General features: G+C 43.5%; 1 protein-coding gene across 6 annotated transcripts in view; it reads left to right on the top strand.

Annotated features, from left to right (window-relative positions):
• Positions 1 to 19,547, top strand: part of LOC310984208 (protein NLRC3-like) — a 48,792-nt gene extending 29,245 nt beyond the window's left edge. For 3 of the 6 annotated variants that reach the window (XM_083969363.1, XM_083969365.1, XM_083969362.1), the window contains 5 exons: positions 5,283 to 5,459; positions 9,205 to 9,378; positions 12,914 to 13,087; positions 17,589 to 17,762; positions 18,013 to 19,547. In XM_083969363.1, the coding sequence (XP_083825489.1) occupies positions 5,283 to 5,459; positions 9,205 to 9,378; positions 12,914 to 13,087; positions 17,589 to 17,762; positions 18,013 to 18,196 (883 nt within the window). In that variant the 3' untranslated portion in view covers positions 18,197 to 19,547. The remainder of the gene's footprint in view (positions 1 to 5,282; positions 5,460 to 9,204; positions 9,379 to 12,913; positions 13,088 to 17,588; positions 17,763 to 18,012) is intronic. The other 3 variants (XM_083969367.1, XM_083969366.1, XM_083969364.1) reach the window with 2 other exon arrangements.
• The last annotated feature ends 6,986 nt before the right edge of the window (positions 19,548 to 26,533 follow it).

Below are 26,533 nucleotides of genomic sequence, written 5' to 3'. Positions count from 1 at the left end.
GACTAAGGTGTTTACATGCACTTCAGTTGTTCAGTTATAGTCGGATTAAGGCAATAATTCGGTTTTTTCAAGTGTCATGTAAACGTACTGACTGAGGCTCATGGACATCAACACTAGGCTCCAGTGGCGGACTGGCCATCGGGAGCACCGGGACGCTTGATGGTCATCCTGGCCTGACTTGAACAGTCACCGGACTGACTAGAGTTACCGGACGCCCGGGCCAATCAAATCAATCCATCTCGTTATGTGACACTGCTCGGCGACCTGTCGGCGTCACACAACAATCAATTAGCTCCGCTGTCTTCACTAGTAGTCGAGAGAAATGGAGGGACAGAAGAAAAGGAAAGGTGGAGCAGAGAGAGAGGGACAGAAAATGGAAAGCCCTTGCCACAGATGCAGCGAAATGTTGCAAAATAAGTGACATGTTCACCAGGAGGGAAGCTCAGTCAAAAAACGGCATAGCTTTCATTGTGTTTATCGTTCAATCACCGTCACCACCGCAGACTGTGTGTCTCACGGAGGGTTAATCCCATCACCTCTAAGCAACAATAGTGGAAGCCACATGTGCCGCCCCAGCCCCCTCCACACACACACACACACACACACACACACACACACACACACACACACACACACACACACACACACACACACACACACACACACACACACACACACACAGGCACACGGCCCGACAATCAATCCAGAATACCTAGGCAAGGCAAGGCAAGGCAATTTTATTTGTATAGCCCGTTTTTACAAACAGTTTGTCTCAAAGGGCTTTACATGGCATCATAACAACATCCTCTGTCCTTAGACCCTCACATCGACTGAGGAAAAACTCCATGGAAACCCTTTTAACAGGGAAAAACAGGAGAAACCTCAGGGTGAGCAACAGAGGACAACAGAAAATGACAGTTCAAAAATATACTGAGGAGAGGAGAGGAGAGGAGGAGAGGGGAGGAGAGGGGAGGAGAGGAGGAGAGGAGAGGAGAGGAGAGGAGAGGAGAGGAGAGGAGAGGAGAGGAGAGGAGAGGAGAGGAGAGGAGGAGAGGGGAGGAGAGGAGAGGAGAGGAGGGGAGAGGAGAGGAGAGGAGAGGAGGAGAGGAGGGGAGAGGAGGAGAGAGGAGGAGAGAGGAGGAGATGAATGAAAGATATGATTTTGTTGCATAATGTTTGAGCCACTACAGGATAGTTTATACATGCTGAAATAATAAATCGTAATTAAATACAGCTAGCTTTTTTGTTTACTCTATTAAAGCTTTGTGGCTCCTGGCTCCTCCAGTCCAGAATCTGTGAAAATTCAGCAGTTTTCTTTATTGTAATTCTGCACCATAAATGATAGTTTGACTATCATTATAATATATACAAGCTCTATATAGTACAACTATAAACTTTATAGGCTGTGTTCACAGACACCTGTCTTTCTGGGGTGTTTCTGGGTTGTGTGTGCAATCATTATCATACACAGAGAAGTGTTTGTGTGTGTGTGTGAGAGAGAAGGGTGGCCTGCAATGGCATCAAATTCCCGGCCTGAATTATTGTCCCAGTCCGCCACTTCTAGGCTCCACAGGAAGGAAGCTTCAGTTCATGGTCACATGACATTAACTTCCTGAGACCCGAGCTTTTTTCTGGTGTGCATTTTTTATTTCTCCTTGCTATCTGGGATAAGTAGGACCTAATAAGTACAATACCTAAAGTTTGTCTTTGTGCAGGAAGTAGTTTTTGCAAAAAATGATGTTCTCATATGAGGACACTGGGATTATCTCAACATAAAAAAACTGTATTTGCTGTTTGGGACCAGAAGGGCCCAATTTGTGTAAATTCAAAATTTCAGCTTTCTACAATAAGTAGTTCTCTCAAAAATCTGTGTCCTCATACTAGGACATTGGGTCGAAAAACAATGAATCCTACTGTATATAGAATACAGTGACATATGGAAGTTCAAAGGGGTTTTATTCTAAAATGCCACATCAGATTGGCCTGATTTTTTCTGAGTGTCATCCTGATGTCAAGTACTATCAGTCTGAAGTGGAACGGTCAAGTAATAACGAGTAGTTTTTAAGAAATGTGAATCCTCCTGAGACCCTGCGTCCTCATACGAGGACATTATTTTTGCCTCTTTGCACCGTGATACTCCATTTTTAAAAACTTTGACCCATTAGCCACATTTAGGGACACTGCCTGCGCCCTCTTGTGGTGATATCACAAAAAAAGACAACAACATGGTACTTTAATAACATAACATAGTCCCAATGTCCTCAAACGAGGACGTGACATTTATTGATGTCCTATTATTTTTTTATTTTAATGTTTATTTAGCAGGGACGATACATACAACATTGCCACAAAGAATGAAAAATGCTATGCATACAAGACGTCTAGCTTCAGCTAATTTGCAGTCTTTGTCCCTGGTCAGGCTAAAGAAGGATAAAAGATACTGAATACCGTTACAATAAGTGCAATAATACAAATACAGTGAATAATACAGTGAATAGTTATCATGAATAAATAAACACAGCTACAAAATTTAGATTAAGAAATTGCACAAATTAAATACATTAAACATTAGTAAAATGCTGTATTGACAGTGACTTGAGAGAAGTTAATGTTCACATTTCTGCTGCTGCTTAAGCCAATGTTTAGCTTTAGCACTAAACATCTTTAAAATCGCCGGTTTGGTTTTTGGTCATTTTCTCCAAAACCACCAGCCCGATTTCAACCAAACCTTCTGCGTTGGACTCCCCTCGGACCCCCAGATGATATATCCGAGTTTGGAGATATTTGAAGAAATTTAAATTTTTGGTCAAAAAAAAAAGAAGTAATTGTCGTCTTTTTAAAATCGCCTGTTTGGTTTTTGGTCATTTTCTCCAAAACCACCGGCCCGATTTCAACCAAACCTTCTGCGTTGGACTCCCCTCGGACCCCCAGATGATATATCCGAGTTTGGAGAAATTTGAAGAAATTTTAATTTTTGGTCAAAAAAAAAAAAAAGTAACCCGCACGGTTGTCGTCTTTTTAAAATCGCCTGTTTGGTTTTTGGTCATTTTCTCCAAAACCACCGGCCCGATTTCAACCAAACCTTCTGCGTTGGACTCCCCTCGGACCCCCAGATGATATATCCGAGTTTGGAGAAATTTGAATAAATTTTAATTTTTGGTCAAAAAAAAGAAAAAGTAACCCGCGCGGTTGTCGTCTTTTTAAAATCGCCTGTTTGGTTTTTGGTAATTTTCTCCAAAACCACCGACCCGATTTCAACCAAACCTTCTGCGTTGGACCCCCAGATTATATACCCGAGTTTGGAGAAATTTTAATTTTTGGTCAAAAAAAAAAAAGTAACCCGCGCGGTTGTCGTCTTTTTAAAATCGCCTGTTTGGTTTTTGGTCATTTTCTCCAAAACCACCGGCACGATTTCAACCAAACCTTCTGCGATGGACTCCCCTCGGACCCCCAGATGATATATCCGAGTTTGGAGAAATTTGAAGAAATTTTAATTTTTGGTCAAAAAAAAAAAAAGTAACCCGCGCGAATGTCGTCTTTTTAAAATCGCCTGTTTGGTTTTTGGTCATTTTCTCCAAAACCACCGGCACGATTTCAACCAAACCTTCTGCGATGGACTCCCCTCGGACCCCCAGATGATATATCCGAGTTTGGAGAAATTTGAAGAAATTTTAACTTTTGGTTTAAAAAAAAAAAAGTAACCCGCGCGGTTGTCGTCTTTTTAAAATCGCCTGTTTGGTTTTTGGTCATTTTCTCCAAATCCACCGGCCCGATTTCAACCAAACCTTCTGCGTTGGACTCCCCTCGGACCCCCAGATGATATATCCGAGTTTGGAGAAATTTGAAGAAATTTTAATTTTTGGTCAAAAAAAAAAAAGTTACCCGCGCGGTTGTCGTCTTTTTAAAATCGCCTGTTTGGTTTTTGGTCATTTTCTCCAAAACCACCGGCCCGATTTCAACCAAACCTTCTGCGTTGGACTCCCCTCGGACCCCCAGATGATATATCCGAGTTTGGAGAAATTTGAAGAAATTTTAATTTTTGGTCAAAAAAAAAAAAAGTAACCCGCGCGGTTGTCATCTTTTTAAAATCGCCTGTTTGGTTTTTGGTCATTTTCTCCAAAACCACCGGCCCGATTTCAACCAAACCTTCTGCGTTGGACTCCCCTCGGACCCCCAGATGATATACTCGAGTTTGGAGAAATTTGAAGAAATTTTAATTTTTGGTCAAAAAAAAATAAAAAGTAACCCGCGCGGTTGTCGTCTTTTTAAAATCGCCTGTTTGGTTTTTGGTCATTTTCTCCAAAACCACCGGCCCGATTTCAACCAAACCTTCTGCGTTGGACTCCCCTCGGACCCCCAGATGATATATCCGAGTTTGGAGAAATTTGAGGAAATTAAAACTTTTGGTCAAAAAAAAAAAAAAGTAACCCACGCGGTTGTCGTCTTTTTAAAATCGCCTGTTTGGTTTTTGGTCATTTTCTCCAAAACCACCGTTCCGATTTCAACCAAACCTTCTGCGTTGGACTCCCCTCGGACCCCCAGATGATATATCCGAGTTTGGAGAAATTTGAAGAAATTTTAATTTTTGGTAAAAAAAAAAAAAAAGTAACCCGCGCGGTTGTCGTCTTTTTAATTCTGTTTGGGATTTGATTTCTGGTGGTAAAGAATTCCATAGGTGTGTACCCAGCACTGAAAGGGATGATTGACCGAATGTTGTCCTAGTCTGCTACTATTACTAAAATGTGTCAAATTTTAATGCCATATGAAGACAGAGACATTGTTGTACATAAATACACTGGTTTCATTCATAAAATTTGGATTTAATTCTTACCTTGGTCTTTTATCTTCCGGGAACTGCCATAGAAGGCTCCGGCTGAAATTCCCGCCATTTTTCCCCCCCAAAGAAAATGGTGTAATTTGTGATATCGCCACAAGTTGGTGCAGGCAGTGTCCCTAAATGTGGCTAATAGGTCAAAGTTTTAAAAAATGGAGTATCATGGTGCTAAGAGGCAAAAATGTAATGTCCTCGTATGAGGAAGCAGGGTCTCAGGAGTTTACTTCCTGTTCACAGTGTCTGTAAAGCAGCCTCTGGTCACATGACTCCACTGTCAGTGAGGGGTCAGAGGTCAGCTTCAGACAGTGGACAGTTTCTCTTGAGCCACTGTGACTGTGTCCACAGCTTCTGGACCTGAAGCTTCTTCAGCTCTGAACAGATGATGAGACACTGAACACTGTCAACAAGGAGCTTTGTCCTCAACTCACTGCTTTTATTCTTTATTCAGATTGAAGAGCTGCAGTTTGTCAGAGACCAGCTGTTCTTCTCTGGTCTCAGCTCTGAAATCCAACCCCTCCCACCTGAGACACCTGGACCTGAGCTTCAACAACAAGCTGCAGGATTCAGGAGTGAAGAATCTGAGTGATTTTCTGGAGAGTCCAGACTGTAGACTGGAGACTCTGAGGTCAGACTCTGTTTTATTTCTGTGCTCAGATGAATGTGATGTGAAAGTTGTGTTGACACTGAGCTGCAGACATGAGGATGATATTCTACTGATCCACACTGAGGCTGTAGGACAAGGTAGGCAGGCGCTCACAAGCCAAGACCAGGGCAAGTCCAGACTGTAGACTGGAGACTCTGAGGTCAGTTCACTGACTGTTACTGTTGTAGATCTTTGATCCACAACTGAACCTTCTTCACTCAGAACTTGAATCACTGACTTTGATGTCATGAATGAAAGACGTTTGAAATAGTTGTTGTCTCATGTTTCCAGTTGTTCTTCTCTCACACTGACAATGGCCGCGTTTCCCAGATTTGTTAAGAAGCTCTTAGCGCTAAGATCTTCTTTGGAGCGCTCTTAAGAGCGCTGTGAAAGAAGAACGTGTTTCCCAGAGTCGCTCTTAGCCTAAGAAGATCTTTCACTAAGAAGGAAATGTAAGATCGAGCGGACCCACTCTTACGAGTCTTCTTAGCGACCAACGCTCACGTTTTCAAGGCAAATCAATATCACACTAAGCAAGATATTAAACAGTGCACATCGTATGTTTAAAACATTAAATTATGTGCCGAAATAAAAAATAAAGAGATAAAAAAAATAAAATAAGAACAATAATAAACTAAATATGAGGAATAACTTGTGCTCTGCACATCAGGCACACAAATAAAATTAATCATCATCATTCATCATAACTTTTTACGCACACATCCACGTCCCATATCTGCATGAACATCAAAAACAACCGTTCTTAAATCAACCCCTAGTGTCGCTGTTTCATCGTGTTTTTACACAGTGGGGAGCTTCTTGGTGTGGTGGGGGCATCGCAAGCAAGGGTCAGTGTCACGGAGTGTGGCAGCCGTGACACCGATCCTCCCGTGCCATGTTATACTGGCACCAAAAAGACTGTCACGCATTAACACTCCACTGCCTAAATATATATGTAGCCTATATACATATGTAGCCTTGCATTGATCATTTAATGATGATGAGAAAAGAAAAACGTGTTGATCACCAAAATAATATTTTAGTGGGTGGATTCGAACCCAGACCACGGCAATGCTTCCACTTTCTTTTCCAGAGTTGTCTGGCTGTAAACCAGCCAGCCCCTGCGCACGTTTTTATTTTTTATTTTCACACACATCAATCACATGGTCACGCAGCCGTCTCGGCCGCATCATTACGCGGCTGTGCCGTGTCATCTATGGCCAGTCCGTCACTTCCCGTGACCAACGCGGCAACAACAGCGGAGAAGTTTCTAATCAGGCCCGCGGCCACCGGGACCTGTGTTAACCCCATGTTTGGAAATCCCGTCTTCGGTTTATTCATCGCCCGTCGGTGCAGCTGCGCTGGTCACTGTGTGTGATCTATGTGTGTATTAGGTGGCGTGTGATATAATAATCGATTTGCCTGGCATCGATTGATTCAGTTTCAGTACTGTGGTGGTGGACAGCTCCCGTTAAGAGCTTCTTAAGAAGCTTCTTTGGCGTGATCTTAAGAAGGCAGTTAAGAACGCATCTGGGAAACACCCGTATCTTAGCACTCCTTCTTAGCCGAACCCTTCTTAAGAGCCTTCTTATGTCCTTAAGAAAGATCGAATCTGGGAAACGCGGCCAATGACTCTTCACTTTCAGCTCATTTCACTCAGTCTGATCACTAATCAATAATCTGATCACTTCAGCTGTGTGTGTGTGTGTCTGTGTGTGTGTGTGGTCCTGGATCAGGTCTGGACCTTTAACCTTTGATCCAGTTCAGTCCTGAATCAGAGAGTTGAAGTCAGTGTTTTGTCCAACAGGTATTGATCAGATATTGATTGTATATTGGCAGACTGATCTGAGGTCAGCAGCAGCTGATGAATCTGTGCTGACTGGATGATGTGTGTAGAAGGCCTGTAACGCCGCATTATGTAATAATGTAATAAATTTTCACGTCATTATGTAATAACGCCGCATTTTGTAATAATCTGCCACATTTTGTAATAAAAATCTAGAATGCAATATGTAATAAACTTTGCCGCATTTTGTAATAAGTTGTTACATTTTGCATCACTTATTACATATTACGGGTGTTGCACTTTTTTATGAAGAAAATGTAATAATTTGGTGCATTATGTAATAAACCACCAAAATGGATGTCTTAATTAGAAAAAACATTAACAATAATAATTTGGCAACGGCTCTTGTCACCAGAGTCTCCCGGGTCACGCTGCTCCTCCGCCCCGCTGAGCAGAGCGGTCTCCTCCGACAGCGGGTCCCACACAGATGGTAACCGCTCCGCGTCTCCCGCGTCCCCCCCCCCCCTTGCCCACCGACAATAATACGCCCGGGTCATGTTCGTCTGTGGAGGGATGACATGGACCACGGTCCGACTGGAGCTCCAGGCCGGGTCCAGCTCTGCTCCAGCAGCGGCAGGGGCGGCTGGGATCACCGCCCCCGGAGCCGCAGCTGGGGCGAGCTGGGGGGGATCGAGCTGTGGGATTTCATCGGGCTGATAATGCTGGAAGTGATTTTGCCTCTGATTTTCACCAGATTAAACATTTTATCAAAATTTGCCCAACTGATCCATTTAAATTATTGAAATATTATCATTATCTGCAAGCAGCAGCTGTAAAACGAGAACCAGTCCCAGAAGCTCCAGGCCCGGAGAACCAGAGAGGGGACCCTCCCAGAGCGCTCCCCAAGAATGGTGCATCGCCGCCCGGGTAAAATACGTGAGGGAGAGGGCTGGAGGATTTGACGCTTTTTTCAAAACTCCGATCTAAAATATCAGATTATACCAGACGTCGGACGCGAAATAGCCGCGGAGCGGAGCCAGTTTCCTTTCGGCGCCGTTAACCGATTGTGCCAGATGCGCCAGAGCGCGCACCTCTGCAGCGATTTGTTTATTCATCTTAACAGAGCGCGAGCGAGATTAACACACACATTCACACAGGCTACACACACATACGGGTTACACATGATACACATACCCACACACACACACACACACACACACACACACACACACACACATCTGAGGGGCCGAGGCGCTTGCCGAGCGGCACGGAGAAATGCGCATCTGGTGGCGTGCCCCCCAGGGTGCTCAACCTGGTCAGTGGGTGCTCGAGCACTGGAGCACCCACGGAATCGGCGCCTATGTATATGTTTGATGCCCTGCCCTGAAAGCGGTAGCCTATTATAATGAATACACTTATATTTGATTTAGATTTGACCGTCCTACTGGTTTTAGAAATTAATTCATATTTATGATTCATGCATGCTGGTATGCTTAAAGTCAGTGTTGTTCTGATGGTCCTAATGTTTTTTTTTTCTAATTAAGACATCCATTTTGGTGGTTTATTACATAATGCACCAAATTATTACATTTTCTTCATAAAAAAGTGCAACACCCGTAATATGTAATAAGTGATGCAAAATGTAACAACTTATTACAAAATGCGGCAAAGTTTATTACATATTGCGTTCAAGATTTTTATTACAAAATGTGGCAGATTATTACAAAATGCGGCGTTATTACACAATGACGTGAAGATTTATTACATTATTACATAATGCGGCATTATTACATAATGCGGCGTTACAAGGCCACATGATGATGATCCACAACAACACAAGGACAAAATCCCTCTACTCATTTACACACTGATCATTGATCCGGACACATCTGATCAATCATCAATCATCAATCATTTCATCTTCTTTTATTCTTTATTCAGATTGGAGGACTGCAGTTTGTCAGAGATCAGCTGTTCTTCTCTGGGCTCAGCTCTTAAGTCCAACCCCTCCTACCTGAGAGAACTGTACCTGAGCAACAACAACCTTCATGATTCAGGAGTGAAGGATCTGAGTGGTTTTCTGGAGAGTCCAGACTGTAGACTGGAGACTCTGAGGTCAGAGTTTTATTTCTGTGCTCAGATGAATGTGATGTGAAAGTTGTGTTGACACTGAGCTGCAGACATGAGGATGATATTCTACTGATCCACACTGAGGCTGTAGGACAGGGTAGGCAGGCGCTCACAGGCCAAGACCAGGGCTGTAGGGGGAGCACCTCAGACAGCTCATCACACAAAAACCTCACAACAAACAGATTTATGCACAATGGTTTACACAGATCCAAGTCTTCAACATGTGCAACACCTTTTCCCCACTGTAGTCGCAATTTCACTCTGGTTTTGACTTAGATTTGACACGTGCAGTTTGAAAGATGACTAGGTAACAGTGTTCCAGTTGGTCCCTTCTGATCATTTATTGCAATTAAATGAAATTTGATCAATCAACATAACACATAACAAAAGGCAGGTAGGGCAGGATTTCAGGTCCATCAGCACGGAACCTGTTGCCTTTTTCCCAGCCACACCTGGCTGCAGTCATGCTGGGTCTTATGGCCTTCTCCGCCTCTCTGGTGCCACTCTCCTTCCAAGTGCCCACCAGATGGGGCTAGACACACCCAGTCACTCATCACATACATCCACTCACATACACACCATTGGTAAAACAAAAACTCATATAGGCCTTTGATTTAGGGAGTTGGCCCATTATGTTTGAGATGCTAGATAGTTTTGGGGTAGATAATAAATTCTGTTCATGGATACAAGCGATATATAGTAACCCAACCTCAAGAATTAAAACTAATGGCACCTTGTCAAGAAGAATTCGAATACAGATTACTAGGCAGGGAGACCCTCTCTCTCCCCTTATCTTTGCTATGTATATTGAAATATTAGCAGCCGCAGTGAGACAGAACATTGTGATAAAAGGAATACAGATTGGAAAAGAAACTCACAAGCTGGCACTTTATGCCTTTGATATTATTGTATACCTCATCCCCAGAGGAATCAATACATGAATTATAGCTGCTGCGCAGCAATGGTCGGGGCCGGGCAATTTATTTTTATAGACAAAATTGGGCAATTTGAAAGTGAAAGTTGCAAAGCCGTAGCACAAATGGTTTATCTGTTATGAATTTATTTTCAAAGTTTAGAAATTTAGATAGATGCTGTAAGGCCACCATCAGGACTATTGTCTTGTGTTACTAGTTGACAACATCTGGATATGTCATCATCATTACCCTTGCTGGGGCTTGACCCACAACCTCTGGCACCAACAACCAGCTCCTAACTCACTGAGCTAATTGTCTGGAAGTGAGTCCTGGTGTGTGACTTCTCAAATAGACTCAGGGAGTCACAAGCCAGGCAGCAGTTGTCAAAATGTCAGAAATACAGTTATCTAAACAAAAATCAATACATTAATTGCATTTAGACAGCATGGAAATGTTGGTGATTTGTTTTTAACAATAAGTGTTTGGCATCATAAGATAAAATCTGATGAAAAGTGCCAATCTTACATTGACTGCAGTTGTTCCCATGAGAGCAGATTGAAAATGTATTTAGCAAGAATTGGATGGTATATGTTTACAGTACTGTTTACAGTTTACAGTCAAACGTTTTTATCCACTCGAGGCTCAATTTTTTTGATAAATCAAAAATCTGTGTGGATCGTTTGTGGAGGACAGTCTGAAGATGCTCTCTAGCAAGTTTGATGTCAATCGAGCAAAAATTGTGGGAGGAGATTTATACATTTTACAGATTTTTAAAATAACAGTGTTATGGACTTCATAATTTGTAATGAGTTTAAGTGGACAAAAGTTTAAACAGTATTGGGGCGAAATTTTGGTGAAGTTTCAAAACAGTAGCATGTACCGTTGCTTTGGTAGAAATTTTTAAAGTTTTTAAATTTAAACGCTTATTGTGCCCCCCTAGGAGGGGGGGGGTACATGTCCTTGGAGTTGAGTAAATCTGGCATGGAGTCGAACATTTCTGTGACATTTTTTTCACTGATTATGCATGGGAAGTAGGACTTCCTAGGAAGAAGAAAGAAGAAAGAAGAAAGAAAAACACTGGGAAAAACAATAGGGTCCTGGCAGCTGATGCTGCCCGGCCCCTAATAACAAAAACAGCCCAATAGACCAAGATAACAACAATAACAAACAAGACAACAACAACGGATAAAAGTGCAAGCAGGTGCAACAATCACTTCATTAAGTCATTCAGGAGTCCAGTGGCAACAGGAACAAATTAATTTTTTAGCCTGTTGGTCCTACACCTTGGGACAACATATCTTCTGCCAGAGGGGAGCAGAGTGAACTCCTTGAAGAGCGAGTGGCTCTGATCACCAAGTACAGCACGGGCTTTCTTCAAGGTCCTGATATTGTACAGTTCATTAAAGGGATAGTTCACTCAATATTGGAATTTCACTCATTATCTACTCACCCTCATGTCGACTAAGGGCTGGGAGAAGTTTCAGAGTCCTCTGTGCCTTCTCCAAATCTCGATTTGGACAGAACCAGGAAGAGGAGCTTCTGCTGCAAACAGGAAGTCAGACATTTAGATTTTACTCGCCATTTTGGCGTGGGGATTCGTCCTAGGGATTTTGTCCAATCGACTTCAAATTGATTACAGATCATCGAGAGACTATGCTGATTAAAAGTTATTAAAAGCTTTTCTCTACGTCAAAGGGCGTGGCCGCTATGGCGCCACCATTTTGTGACCCCCGGTGGTAACAGGAAGTGAACTAAAATTTATTAAAAATACATAGTTGACACCATCAACTTCATTCTACTTCTAAAACGTGCAGAACTGGTTGGTGAAGCTACACTATTAATGCTGTGAAGCTACGAGTAATAAGTTAAAGATACTTTATTAATCCCTTGCAGGAAATTACAATGTTACCAGCAGCGGAAGACAACACAAGACCACAAACACACATCATGCTCAAAAATACACAATAACAACAATATTGCACAACCTGTTACAAACCTGTGTCAATGAATAAAAGTAGCAAGGTCTAAAATACGATTTTAAAAAGAAGGGAGAGACACTGTCACATGATTACAGATATTAAGAGAAGCCAAAATGGCATATGCACATGATTACTGTGAGTTAAAAAGCCTAATGGCAGCTGGTAAAAAAGACTTGAGCATAATGGCGTCCATGTGGCGACGCGTGATCAATTTCTCGCCATGAAAATATGTTTGGCTTTTTGATGTCTTTCATGAACTCTTCATGAAAATTGATACACAGGTCAAGGGTGACGACCTCAACGTCTCCATATGCTAATAGGCAATCTCTCTCATGTCACCCCCTAGTGGAAAAAGGAAGTGCCATATTTTACCATCCACATTGTCCGATTTCCACAAAAATTCACATGTGTAATGACTGTCCCACCCTGAACGCATAAACGCCACAGCCCCGGGATGCCTCAGGCCCCGCGGTTGCATGGGTGAGCGAGGGCCTGTCATCGCCGCTTGAGGCTTTAATCTAAACTTGTTCTTTCTTTAGCTTTTTCAGCTCTGAACAGATGATGAGACACTGAACGCTGTCAACAAGGAACTTTGTCCTCAACTCACTGCTTTTATTCTTTATTCAGATTGGAGCGCTGCAGTTTGTCAGAGATCAGCTGTTCTTCTCTGGTCTCAGCTCTGAAGTCCAACCCCTCCCACCTGAGACACCTGGACCTGAGTCTCAACAAGCTGCAGGATTCAGGAGTGAAGGATCTGAGTGGTTTTCTGGAGAGTCCAGACTGTAGACTGGAGACTCTGAGGTCAGTTCACTGACTGTTACTGTTGTAGATCTTAGATCTTTGATCCACAACTGAACCTGATCGATCTTCACTCAGAACTTGAATCATTTTTACAGCCTAAACAGTCCTGTATTGAATTTGCCTGGTGCGCGCTCTCACGTTCACGCATTCGGACGTGACCGGACTTGCCTTAACCAACCAAACCCAACCAAACCAACCAATATTTCCGGTGTTAAGTTATGGCCCAACTGGTTTCTGATTAAAAGCCCTATTTTGTAGTTTTTTTTATCTTAAAATAATGTTTCTAAACTCATTGAAGTGGTAGAAATGTACCTGTAACCTGTGCGGGAACACCGTCCTGGTACCGCAGCTCCGCTGAGCTCCACAGTCTGAGCTCCAGCCCAGGCTCCCTGCTCCTCTCACCCACAAACCAGCGCCCTGTGCTGGGCTGCACGGCGACCAGCCCACCATTGAGCTCTGGAGCTTTGCTAAGCCGCTACTGGCGGCAACGATGGCGGCTGCTGGTGACCGTGGCGGTGTGGTCCGACAGCAGTGGGACTGGCGGCGGACACGGCCACAGGACCGCCCGCGACGGCGGCGGTGACAGGACCACCTGTAATGACAAATTCACAGCTACTGTGCTTCTCTGGGAAAGAGCAGAGCAGACAGTTGATCTTCTCAACCAGAGTACCAGTACCAACACAACTGCAGCTGTGCTTTTCATATTGTTTAGCGTGTGTTTTCCATTAGTTCTTAAAGCAGAAGTAAGCGATCCGGTCGTTTTGGCTAATGCTGCGTTCCAGGCAGGCTTTTGAAACCGTAAATTACAGCTTCAAGTCACAACTTACGACTTTGTCGTGAAGTCGTACCAGATCGAACTGGTACGACTTCACGACTTCGGAAAAACACGAGTTACGGGCTGCCTTGAACGCACCATAACAGTCCTCGTCCCGACGTCACCACATTCACGGCGTCCCTTGGCTGCACACACAGCCCTGCATGCCGTTCTCTCTCCTTATTGGATAAAAACTGTAGGGTACGAGAAAGGTTTTCTCCTCGGCTCAGAGCAGAGCAGAGTGACTGACAGACCCGTGTTTCAGTCCAAACACTCTATGTAAGTGATTGCTGTCGGAAGATATAACTATTTAAGACTTATATTAACACAAATATTCCGCTTACTTCTGCTTTAACTTTTTCAACATGACAGGCTTTGTCATAGTGTGCAGTGTTGTGCAGAGTGAGAGTAGTAGGGCGCTGACTGTTCGTAGATTGGAAGAATAAGCCAGGCTCACTCACAGAAGCATATTTGCCGCAGTAACGTGAACTGCGGCTTGATTTGTGAATTTGTGACAAATCTGCGGACGGAAGTGCAGCACAGCTGTTATTCGGTACAGTAACCGGTTAAATCAGACACCAGTTGGGCCATAACACCGGTATTTTGAAGCAGCTGGTTCTTGCCTTGTCCTAAGCCAGCAGATAGCGGGTAAGTGGATTGTTTTGACCGCCAGGGGGGCGTTCCATGCGGGCCTTGACGTCACATGAAAACTATCAATTGACCATTCCAATTCCATTCTAAATTTAGAGAGCAATGCGGAGAGAGGCTCCCAAAGTTTGAGACAAGACAGGATGAGACGTGAAAAGCAAAGCAGGGAAGATAAGGGAGAGAGATGCGTCCGTCTTCGTTGAGAGCAGGAAGACATGTTTGTTGTCTTAAGCATGGTCAGTAAATCCCTGATCAATGTGGCTACACAACATGAGCTTGTATGGATGGAGCCACAGGTGGAGCTGACAGGTGAAGAGGCGGAGTCACTGCGTCTGTGTTGAAGCAGCAGCAGCTTCTCATGAATATTAATGAGCTGTTTTCTCTCTATGTGACTGTTTAACCTGCTTCCTGTTGCTTCAGCTGTTGGACTGATTTTCTAAACTTTAAAGGAGCTTGAGGCAAGATCAAGGAATAAAACTCATTAGCGATACAACGGCCGTAGCGGGGTCCGCCCGCTATTCAGACATCCCGCTATTGCGACATGTCTCTATTTAGACATCCCGCTATTACGACATCCCTCTATCTAGACATGCCGGTAGTCCGACACTTTTTGATACCGCTATTCCGACAAGTCTTCTTTTTAAAAAAATTTTTTTTTTACAGCTGCGATAGCCTACCCAGGCGCGTCTCTCTCTCTCTCTTTTCTTTTCAGCATGCCTATCACCGGTTTGATGAGGGAGTGATGTTCTTAATCTCAACAACTAAACTATCAAGTCACAAACAAAACTGACACACATGATAAACAAACAGAACTATGCTGCAGTTTGTTTGTCAAGTTTACCTGTGACCTTCAGCACCACGCATCTGTGAGCGTCTCTGGGCTTATGGCCTGGGGCCTCATTTATCAAAACTGTAAGTAAGCAGTGTAAAACTGCTGCTACTAAATTTTTTGCTTAGGCCTACGGCGAAAAGACACCCAAAATATTTACACCTTTTTCAGACCTTTTCTATCAAACTGTGCGTGCACAACTCTCCACAATTTCTCTTTGATAAATCAAACAGGATCCAAGAATGGTGCGCAGTTGCGCACGTGAACACACCTCCGCCCCCGGAATGCCTAGACAACCATATATGGTCAACACGTGCATATTAATTAGCCATGTGCGCTCTGTGGAGCGGCAACAAAGTGACAACGAAGACAACGGGCGAAGGGTGGGGGAAAGAAAGCGAGATACACGGCATCGGGCAATAAATCAGTCAGAAAAATGATCTTGCATTTTAATAAGCTACAATAAAAACAAAAACCTCCCAAATCTCAGCTGCCTGTGTGTTTTTAAACTTGGAGGGTTTGTTTTTTTTCTTCTCTAATAGGCCTATGTATTTGTGTATGAGAAACAGTGTCTCAGATGAAAAAAAAAAAAAAAAAAATCAGAAGGACACGTCTGACTATAACGTAATCAATCAATGTTGGAAAAGCGGAATGTTTGAAAAATAGTAAAGTGCCTCTACTCCGACAATGAAAAAAAAAATGTCGGAATAGTGGGACGCTTGAAAAATAATGTTAATGCCGCTATTCCGACAATTAGAAGTCAATGTCGAAATAGCGGCATGTAACCGGCCATAGCGGCCGTCAGGGTTACTGCAGCCATCAGCCACGCTGGTGCGGGAGCGCGCATCAACTCTCCACAGCAGTGCAGCTGATGCTGTGACAGTGACTATGTGGCTGAATTGGAAACGGCATAACGTTACTATACCAGTGTTTTCCATTAATCAGCCGCCACAGTTTCGTTTGGGTCCACCGCAGCAGTCTCTCACAGAAAAAAAGAACAGCTTTCACTATCTCTGATGTCTGCCAGTCAGCCCCTCTACCTGCTGTCTCTCTCACGACACACACACACACACACACACACACACACACACACACACACACACACACACACACACACACACACACACACACACACACACACACACACGTCGCGCCTGGCTGTTCATAAACAGTAAATGCGCCATGCCGCGCTCATTGTACAGTGCTCAATTTAATGCGACACCCGGAGGTTGACCACCCGGGCATCAGGTCAGCACACCGGCCGCCGCTGTGAGCCGCTGGTACCGCACGTCGGAGAATTTCCTTACAGGCGTTGTTTGGATAAACTGACCACGGATGAATCTATCGGCTCATTGTAAAACTATTTATTTATTTATTGAAGTAGCCTAAATATGGTGATTTTTGTACGTACAGAGCCCCAAGCTGCTCACACACACCTGAAGCTTCACTTTTCATTCAAATGAACTAATCCGACTGCCACAGTGCCACTGTTAGACATCATCAATGACACCAGCATTTATCTCCTAAAAACAATTCAACCAGCCAGCAGAAAACCTCTAAAAACCTGTGGGGAAGTTACTTGGCTCGTTTTCTTCCCTGGGAGGAGAACAGAGGCTGCCCGGCCGATGAGCTCAGCTCCCCGGCTGCAGCCTCTGTGACGAGCCGCTGCTGCTGCCGCTCGTGTGTGGCTCTGCACTCCTCCGAAAAATGTCGGAGCAAATCTATTTACAGACGTTATTTGGATAAACTGACAACAGATTGGGACTCTAAACTGTCACTTTCTCGCATGAAAAAATATTAAAATTTAAGAAAGTGACGTTATTTCTCTACTCGCTGCTCACGTAACTGTTCAGGCTGCAAGACATCCGCCGACCGCTGGTCACAAGCGGTGGAAAGCCGAAGCTGTCGAGGACGCGCATGCAGCGCCATTTGACGTCACATCCGCGGACAGCGCGGGAAATTCGGACCCAGAATTGCAGCGCATTATGCAGCACACAGCCTGTTCAAGGCAACGGAGAGATACGCGAGTGGGCTCATTCTTTTTGGTTTTGAACGCTTCATCGCCCATTAACAGTAAAAAACTTAAAACGCATGTGCATTTCTTGCCTCATGAACCTTTAAGCTTCTTCAGCTCTGAACAGATGATGAGACACTGAACGCTTTCAACAAGGAGCTTTGTCCTCAACTCACTGCTTTTATTCTTTATTCAGATTGAGGGACTGCAGTTTGTCAGAGATCAGCTGTTCTTCTCTGGTCTCAGCTCTGAAGTCCAACCCCTCCCACCTGAGATACCTGGACCTGACCTACAACAAGCTGCAGGATTCAGGAGTGAAGGATCTAAGTGGTTTTCTGGAGAGTCCAGACTGTAGACTGGAGACTCTGAGGTCAGTTCACTAACTGTTACTGTTGTAGATCTTAGATCTTTGATCCACAACTGAACCTGATTGATCTTCACTCAGAACTTGAATCATTGACTTGGATGTCATGAATTAAGGACGTTTGAAATAGTTGTTGTCTCATGTTTCCAGTTGACAATGACTCTGCACTTTCAGCTCATTTCACTCAGTCTGATCAATAATCAATGATCTGATCACTTCATCTTCATTTCATCTTCTTCTTTTATTCTTTATTCAGATTGTATGACTGCAGTTTGTCAGAGATCAGCTGTTCTTCTCTGGTCTCAGCTCTGAAGTCCAACCCCTCCCACCTGAGACTCCTGGAGCTAAAAGGAGGAGACAACAACCTGAGCTCTTCAGCTCTGCAGCAGCTTCATGATCTAGTGAAGAGTCCAGACTTTCGACTGGAGACTCTGGAGTGAGTCTGATCTGTAGCTGTTTCCACAGCTGATGACTGGGTGGACCCCAGGAAGATTAGTGGCTGCTGTGCAGCTGCTAATGGGGATCCAATTAAAATAAACAAATAAACTGTGAGGCCTAATGAAAAAGACAAGACATTTATCAAGGATGTTAGATAAACGTTTTTACACTAAACTAAACGTATCACGTATCACACGTATCACTGTCGGACAGTGCTCCAGTATGCGCCCACTCAAAGGCTGCACTGAATTGTATTATGACGCATTCAAGTTCTACTCAGTAATTATGAGCATCAGGTAAAGGTCAGTTATGTTATCATGATATGTTCAAATGTGGTCTTATAAAAAATGTGTTATTTGTGGGACGTTTGAATAGCCTAAAAAAAAGTTAAATGTTCAAAGATTTGTTGTTGTTTGTTTTTGTAACCTTTCTCTTAGTCTTCTCGGGTTCTGTCTGATCAACTAGGTTCGGATAAGGAGATTGGCAGTAGCACTGAAGCACAAGAGCAATTGATCTCCAACCCACATAATATAGAGTTCTCAACGGGCCTGAAAATTACAACCCGAACAGACCCGACCCGTGGGTTATTAAGCCCGGACCCGACGGAGCCCGACACACCAGTGTAGTGCATTATCCACCTGAACTTTTTGCTTTAACATCATATATTATGTTTTTCTTTGTATGTGTGCCCTTTTTTGGAACTGAAGGAAAGTGTGAATTAGTGCTCTGCTTCATGGACATGTTTTGCTTAGTAGTAAACGAATCGAAGGCAGATGTTATAAGAGATGAGACAAGTGTGACCCTTGTGAAATGTACCCTGGGAGAATGTGTGTCCTGTTAATCACATTTTTCTTAACTAAGTCTTAACTAAGTTGATTAGCCTCATCTGGAGGATGAATGCAAGGTCGTAAAATTACATAGGCTAGATCCTGCCTCATGTTCATGAATGTCACTACTATGTTTAATAATTTTTAATATTTTGAAACAGAGTATGGTGTTGAAGTAAGCCAATGTAATTGTAACAACAGAGAGGGGCAGGTACTATAAGTTTTCTTCATCCTGCTCCTTTTCATTCATGGTGACAATGTGTACATTATGTAAATTATGTGCAACCATGTGAGAATGGAATAAATCAAAATGAAATGAACATAGAACATGAACTATGTATGTTAAACAGATACAGATAGAAATAGAATTGATTAGATTTACAGGAAATATGGAATGCTCATGTTAATGTCGAACAGTTAATGCCTAATATGGTAAGCTATATCCTTATGTTGGGAGAAGGAGTTAGTTAGAAAGCATATAAAGATTATGGTTTTGAGCCAGAGAGAGAGATCTCACATTGGCACCAGAGATGCTTCAGGATTCGGCATTTTTTGTACACTGTTCTTCTTCTTGTTAATAAACTCCTTTTTTGAATACAAGTGAAGACGTGTCGGCAGTGATCCCTTCTTTTCATCAACACATCAATATACCACACCAGCATTAATTATCTGCCCGAACCCGGCCCGGCCCGAAAAAAAAAAAAGTGGCGTGCTTTCTTTGCAGCAGGAGGTGCCACTGCCGGTGACGAAGCACTCGTCTTCTGCCTCACGTCATCTGGCCCCTCTGGTACCGGCCCACTAACGGGCGGGACTTGACGTACTGCTGTAGGCTACACTTGCCGTTTGATCCGCTGGCAGCGGGCGCAGTTGAGTACATTTCCGCCGCGGGAACAGTGCACCTTTGTGGAGATTTATCCACCAACCAGTGTTGTGCTGTTGATGCACAGCTGCAGCTGTGGATCATCGGCATTTTCCGGCAGTAATGTTTCAGTGGTTCTGACCACAGCAGCACAAGATGCAGAGTGGAATATATGTCTGAGATTCACACGTGAACAAACAACAATTTACACCATAAATGTGTTTTATGAGAGAGGAAAAAAGGAAGCCCGAGGTCCGACCCGACCCGAGTCACTTGGACCAGCGGGTCCAGTCGGGTTTGTCGGGCTGGCCCGGCCCATTGACAACTCTGACATAATACACAACACAGAATGTGGTATAAATGTATATATTTAAATGTTCAATTTATTCTTTTATTTATTCAGCCTTACATTCATTAAATGAATTGCAGTTCTTTCCACATAAATTAGATTCACAGAATGAAATAAAATTAGCTGGCCAGGTAAGTAGCCTACCGGTATATAAAATAATAAAATAAAATAAAAAAGTTACTTTCCTCTTTAATGGGTTCAATTGTCCTTTTTATTCCCTGTTTTCTGTTGTTTGTTTCAGTTTATTTATTGTCTTTCAGGGTCCTCCAAGGAGAAAAACAGTTCCTTTGTCAGTTAGTTTTTTAGCAAAAAATGTAAAAACAATTTAAAAAAAAGAATAAAAAATACTGAGATCTCAGAAAAGAAAGTGCAAATAAAATGTGTCACTCCTCAGGACTGAGCCCTGTCCTACCACACTGATGCCCACACTGGTTCCGATGAACCAAGAGTCTCCATGCAGCATGGCGGTGATACAGGTTGCAGTTCAACCAAGAGCCTCCACACGGCAACAGCAGTGGTGTGGATCACAGTTGAACCGAAGAACTTGTCCCTCAAAAAAATCAGTCTGCATAATATGCAGTGTAATTATTCATCAGCTAAATGACTGTCTGTTTACTTTTTTCAGTGTACATTAAACAATACAGCTTCATTAATTGAAATGTTGAGCTAACAGCTCGAGAAATTGTGGGACACTCTCTGGTGAAGCCCGCCATGTCTTGACTATGGATGAAAATCTGACTGTGGTCATGAATCCACTCATTCACACCAGTGAACAATGAGTGTCTTTGAGCTCTGCACATTACACACACACACACACACACACACACACACACACACACACACACACACACACACACACACACACACACACACACACACACACACACACACACACACACACACACACACACACACACACACACACAGAGTTTTATTTTACAATGAACACTGTATTTACTCATGACATTTCACTTGCAGTTTTTAGAGAAGCAGAGCAGCTGTTTTCTGTCAGAGTGACGTCTCCTCTGTTTCAGGTCGAATCTGTGCAGTTTTATAAACAGTGAACATGCAGCAGTCGGTAACTGTAAACAACAACTGAACTCACCACACCACAGACACACAACTTGGCTTTATTACTACTGACAAAAGTCAAATGCTTCATGTAAATTAAGTTTTATTTTAAGGCTCAGTTTCTGAATACAGGCTGTGTGCATTTCTCTGTGGACTGAGGCTTTGATACTTTCACAGTGTTACTGTAAAAACACTACTGAGCAGTCACTAAACACTACACAGAAAAATAGAAAACACAATGCTCAGGACATGAAGCTGTAGAAATAAATGTTTATTGTTCACTGTAGGCTAAATGCATGTTGCAAAACAAAAAACCTGTGCATTTAGCACTTCTCTCCTTCCCTTTCTTTGACCCTCCTCCCCTCCCCACATCCATTTCATCCCCTTTTCCTTCCTTCTTTTTTTTCCTTCCCAGTTCATCCCCCCTCCCTCATCCTCTCTTCCTTCACCCTGTCGTTTCTCTTCTTCCTCTCCTCCTCCTCTCCCTCCATAAATGCATGTTGCAAAACAAAAAACCTGTGCATTTAGCACTTGTACATAGTACTGTGTAAAAAAAACAAAACAGAAATCCTGTGCATTTAGCACTTGTATACAGTAGGCCTACGTAAAAAATAAAGTACAAAAATATACAAATGAGTGCATAACTCAGCCACAACATCATTTCTCTGTACTGGGTCAGGCCACAGGACTTCATCCTGAACTGACGTATATTTGTTCCCTCACATCATTGGACACAAGTGTGATCAATTTTGAGTTGTTGTGTTCAACCGGTGAAACCTGTGCTTTAGTTGTGTTTGACTTTTGCCACCTGTGCTCAGCATTATGCAACACAGGTGCATCACAATGAAAATGTGTTGGTAAGATGTGTCTAAACAGGTGAAAAGTGCTTATGGTTTTGCCAAAAGAGTGACTGATTCAATCAGTGGGTTTGAGCAACTGAGAATTTGGTTCAGACAACAGGCTTTAGTGTTTTAGCAATTGAGAAAAACTGTAATATAGAACCTAGAGCTGCTTTATATTCACACTACACACGGACATCTACCTTTATACTGTATGGAGCTTTAACACAAACATCTACCTTAATGTGGAGCTTTATAAAACAGGAAGTGACTGTCTCACCTGCTGTGAACCTGAGTTTGGCCTCAGACTCTCTGTTATATTCTTGGACCTGCAGCCACTTGTTGTTACAGTGATGGTTTTGCAGGTTGTGGTTTTACACTTGTTGTGTTTATGTTCCGCTCACACAGCTTTGTCTTGTGGTTTCTGAAACTTTTGCCTGATATGAAAGAAAATCATTTCATCAATCACTGTTTGTGGTTATAGAGCATGTTTGGAGTGTAGCTACTTAAAGCAGAAGTAAGCGACCCGGTCGTTTTTCTGACTTCTTGTCAGCCGATGGAGTTAGCAGTCCCCGCCCTCGTCATGGATCTATTGGTCCTCGTCCCTACGTCACCACATTCACGCGCATCCCTTGGCTGCACACACAGCCCTTCATGCCGTTCTCTCTCCTCATTGGATAAAGCTTGTAGGATACAAGGAAATAAAATAAAAGTTTTCTCCTCGGCTTACAGCAGAGCAGAGTGGCTGACAGACCCGTGTTTCGTACCAAACACTCTATGTAAGTGATTGCCGTCGGAAGATATAAGACTTATATTAACACAAATATTCCGCTTACTTCTGCTTTAAAGACCTGTCTCTGTGGTCATGACATTAATTACAGAGCTCTGTCTCCCCCTGCAGGACGACAACACACAATGCAGCTCAGACTCTGAGTTTACAGTAATACCATCTCTGTGTGAATCCTCCTGTCTCTGATTACACCTGAACACATCAGTGCAAGTCCACTGTAGGCAAGTAGCCTTCCTGAATCAATCAGAGAGAGAGAGAGGGATGCAAATAATGCTGATAATGTGATTGGTCACCAGTGACACGCCCACTTGTTATACATGATAATTTATTCTTTCTAATCCCAGAGTCAGAGATGAACTCAGCACAATCAGTTTCTGTTCCCCACAGAAAAACACTTGTAAGATGTGTGTGTGTTCCTGTACTTACTACGTTATGAGCACTGTTGAGAGTTTTTAACCAACAGAGTGAGAACATTTGTGGGACGTGAGGACATTTTGGCCAGTTCTTACTTTTTCCAAGGGCTGTTTGAGGGTTAAGACTTTAGGTTATAATTAGGTTTAAGTTAGGTTAAGAGTAATGGTTAAGGTTAGGGTAAGGGGCTAGGGAACGCATTATGTCAGTGAGTGCATTTCTATAAGGAGTTGTATCCTCCTGGTTTCTGTGTGGGCTTACATTTAGTTGTGGTTGTGTTTTCCATATCTTGTTGCCAGACCGGGGCAAGTAAAGTTACAACACTTAGACACAAAGTTGATGACAACATGTGTGATGAATAAGACAGAGAACAGACTGAGCTGTAACTTGTAGTGGAGTGTCTTTAAATCTCTCAGCAGCTCTTCTACCACAGCTGGATCTCAGCTCACTGTTTATTCATGGGGCCCTAGTTTGCTGGCGCAGCGCAGGTGGCGCAAGGTAGCGCAGCCGGTCTAATGCAAGTTTCGACCAGCGCAGCCGAGCGCAAAGTCAGATTGGGAGATTTGTAGATCGCGCTGCGCTGAGATAGGCGTGGCCGCGCAGCAGGGGGAGGCGTCACAGATTCAGCTTGGTGCAGTGGAAGTTTCGTGGGAAAATGTCTCGCCGAGGTTGCGCTGAAAGCTCGCCACCTCCAACCAGGTCTAGTCTCAGCGCAGAGCGGAGTGCAGCAGGTGCAGTGGAAGTTTGACTGACTGACCTGCAGTGCACACACGTCACCAAGACCTCACAGGCAGATCTCCACAGTTCCAGACACATTTCAGTGCAATAAATATCCACAATAACCACTATTTAATGCAACTAATGGAATCAACACGTGAATTTATATCTATATAGATTGTCCCGTCACATCTGACGTCAGATCAAAGCAGAGATCAAAGGCTGTCGGCGCGTAAAGGAAACTCCACCTGAATTAACACAGCAGGGACGAACTGGCACTGAAAAGCAGCTGTGGATGTCCCAAGCAGGACTGAGGGTGGATGACTGCATGTCGCTGCCGTGTTGAGATACCACTCTGCCCTTGTGATGATCGCTTTATTTATTTATTTACTTATTAATTCATTAGCACATCAGGCAGCCGTAATGAAAAACAAAACACAAATCTTCATCTCTCTTAGTCCACCACAGCCTCGGTATCAGATAGTCAGTATATAGCCGTATACTCAGCATCTCTATCACAGAAAAAAAAGAGAAAAAAAGAGACGGACAGAGAGAGAGAGAGAGAGAGAGAGGAGGACAGAGAGAGAGAGAGAGAGGAGGACAGAGAGAGAGAGAGAGAGAGAGAGAGAGAGAGAGAGAGCGTCCTTTACGCTGATTTTATCCGTTACGCATGGTGTTTGTTTATGTTGTATTATACCTCTCATCTTGCTTACAGGGTTTGAATAAATGTGAGTTTCTTTATTAGTTTATTAGTTGTTGTTTCTTTCATTGGGCAGGGGTTCTCAGTGTATCAGATCAAACCTGATTAAGGATATTTGTATTATTATTAGTAAACTCATTATTGGTCACTCTGAGCTCGGACCTCCGGGGAAACAGCTGTTTCCTCCGGGGAGAGGTTCGGCCTCTGGCGTCGCTGTCTCCTCCGTCCAGTCCAAGTATAAAATGACAAACTTGCAGCGCGCATCACCCTCCGCGCAGTTAAAGGTGAGGAGAGGAGCTCATTTGATTGGTGAAGATCTGACTCGGCTGTGTCAAACCCACTCCACGCCTTTCTCTCCTCCTTCTGTCTCCCTCCCGCCCTCTCTCCTCCCTCTTCGCCGTTTGCGCCGGTGGGAGGGACGAGGGGAGGGTTTACGCTGGTCTAAGTCTGACTGCGCGGCCCACGAATCTTGCGAAATGGACCTGGTCCAGCCCCGTTGGCGTGGCGAAGCTGCGCTGCACTTAGACTTCGCTCGGTCAACGAAACTAGGGCCCATGGTGTCAAGAGTTCACCTGTACATACAGGTGTAATACCAGGAGTTACCCAGCAGGTGGCGCCACTCTAACTTCCTCATTATAGTTTATTGTTCAGTTTGAAGTCCATGAGATGAACTTTAAACTGAACAATAAATCACTGTAACTGCAGTCAGAGCAGAAGGAGGAGGTAAAGGTAAAGGTGTTAAGACGCCATTTTAGAGTGAACGGAGCAGAAGGAGAGAAACTGAAGTCTGAGACGAGTGAGTGTCGACACAACATTATTATTATTATTATTATTATTATTATTATTATTATTATTATTATTATTATTATTATTATTGTTGTTGTGACAGAGTGTGAGAGTCAGTTTGTCTGTGTGAACTGTGGAGGGGAGAAGAGTCAGACGTAGTCCGTACATACGTCAGCACATTGTCTCAGATTCACCTCGACACAGCTTCTTCAAACTCAGAACAAACATCAAAGGTCAAAGGTCACGGTGACTGGATAAACATGGATTTAACATCAAAGTCATAGACGTAGATGCCGCATTCAGGCTTGTCAACACGGCCGCCATCTTGGGTAGGGGTTTCTGACCATAGAAATACGTCTGACAAGCAGTCAGACCCGGTAGATAAAATTTCAGTCTATGTATGCATGTGGGTGTGTATATATAAAAAATGATCAATCTATGTTGTATCATGAATTTATGTCTGTGATTTATAATAAATCAAACGGCTTGAAAATATTATTATATTATATTCAGTGAGTTATGGTGATTTTAATGGTTGATAGGCCTCTGTAGACTAATGCAGTAAGTAGACACGGCTTCCCTCTGCCCAAGACAGCGGCCGCGTTGACGCATTGTTCCAATGGACAACAGCATCAGAGGCTGTTTATATCTATGGTCAAAGTACAATGAGTGGTGGAGGTCAACAACTGGATCAAACATGGAAGTAATCATTTGTCCTCTGTGGATTTGGGTGTGTGTGTGTGTGTGTGTGTGTGTGTGTGTGTGTGTGTGTGTGTGTGTGTGTGTTACTGGTTTCCCTCTCAGACTGACAGAAGTCCTGAAGATGAGTGTTAATGTGGAGGAACAGGAGGACAGATCAAAGTCACCAGGATCCATCTGTCTGTCCATGAAGAGTGAGCGGTCCAAAGAAGAACCTACAGACCTCAATTCTGGACCTGGACCTGGACCTTCAGACTCACAGTAAGAGACCTGATAAAAACTTGAACCTGT

This window comes from Trachurus trachurus, assembly GCF_905171665.1.
Source record: "Trachurus trachurus genome assembly, chromosome: 3".
NCBI classification, from domain to species: domain Eukaryota; kingdom Metazoa; phylum Chordata; class Actinopteri; order Carangiformes; family Carangidae; genus Trachurus; species Trachurus trachurus.
The sequence above is the reverse complement of the archived record's forward strand: the minus strand, read 5'-3'. Positions and strand labels throughout refer to the sequence as shown.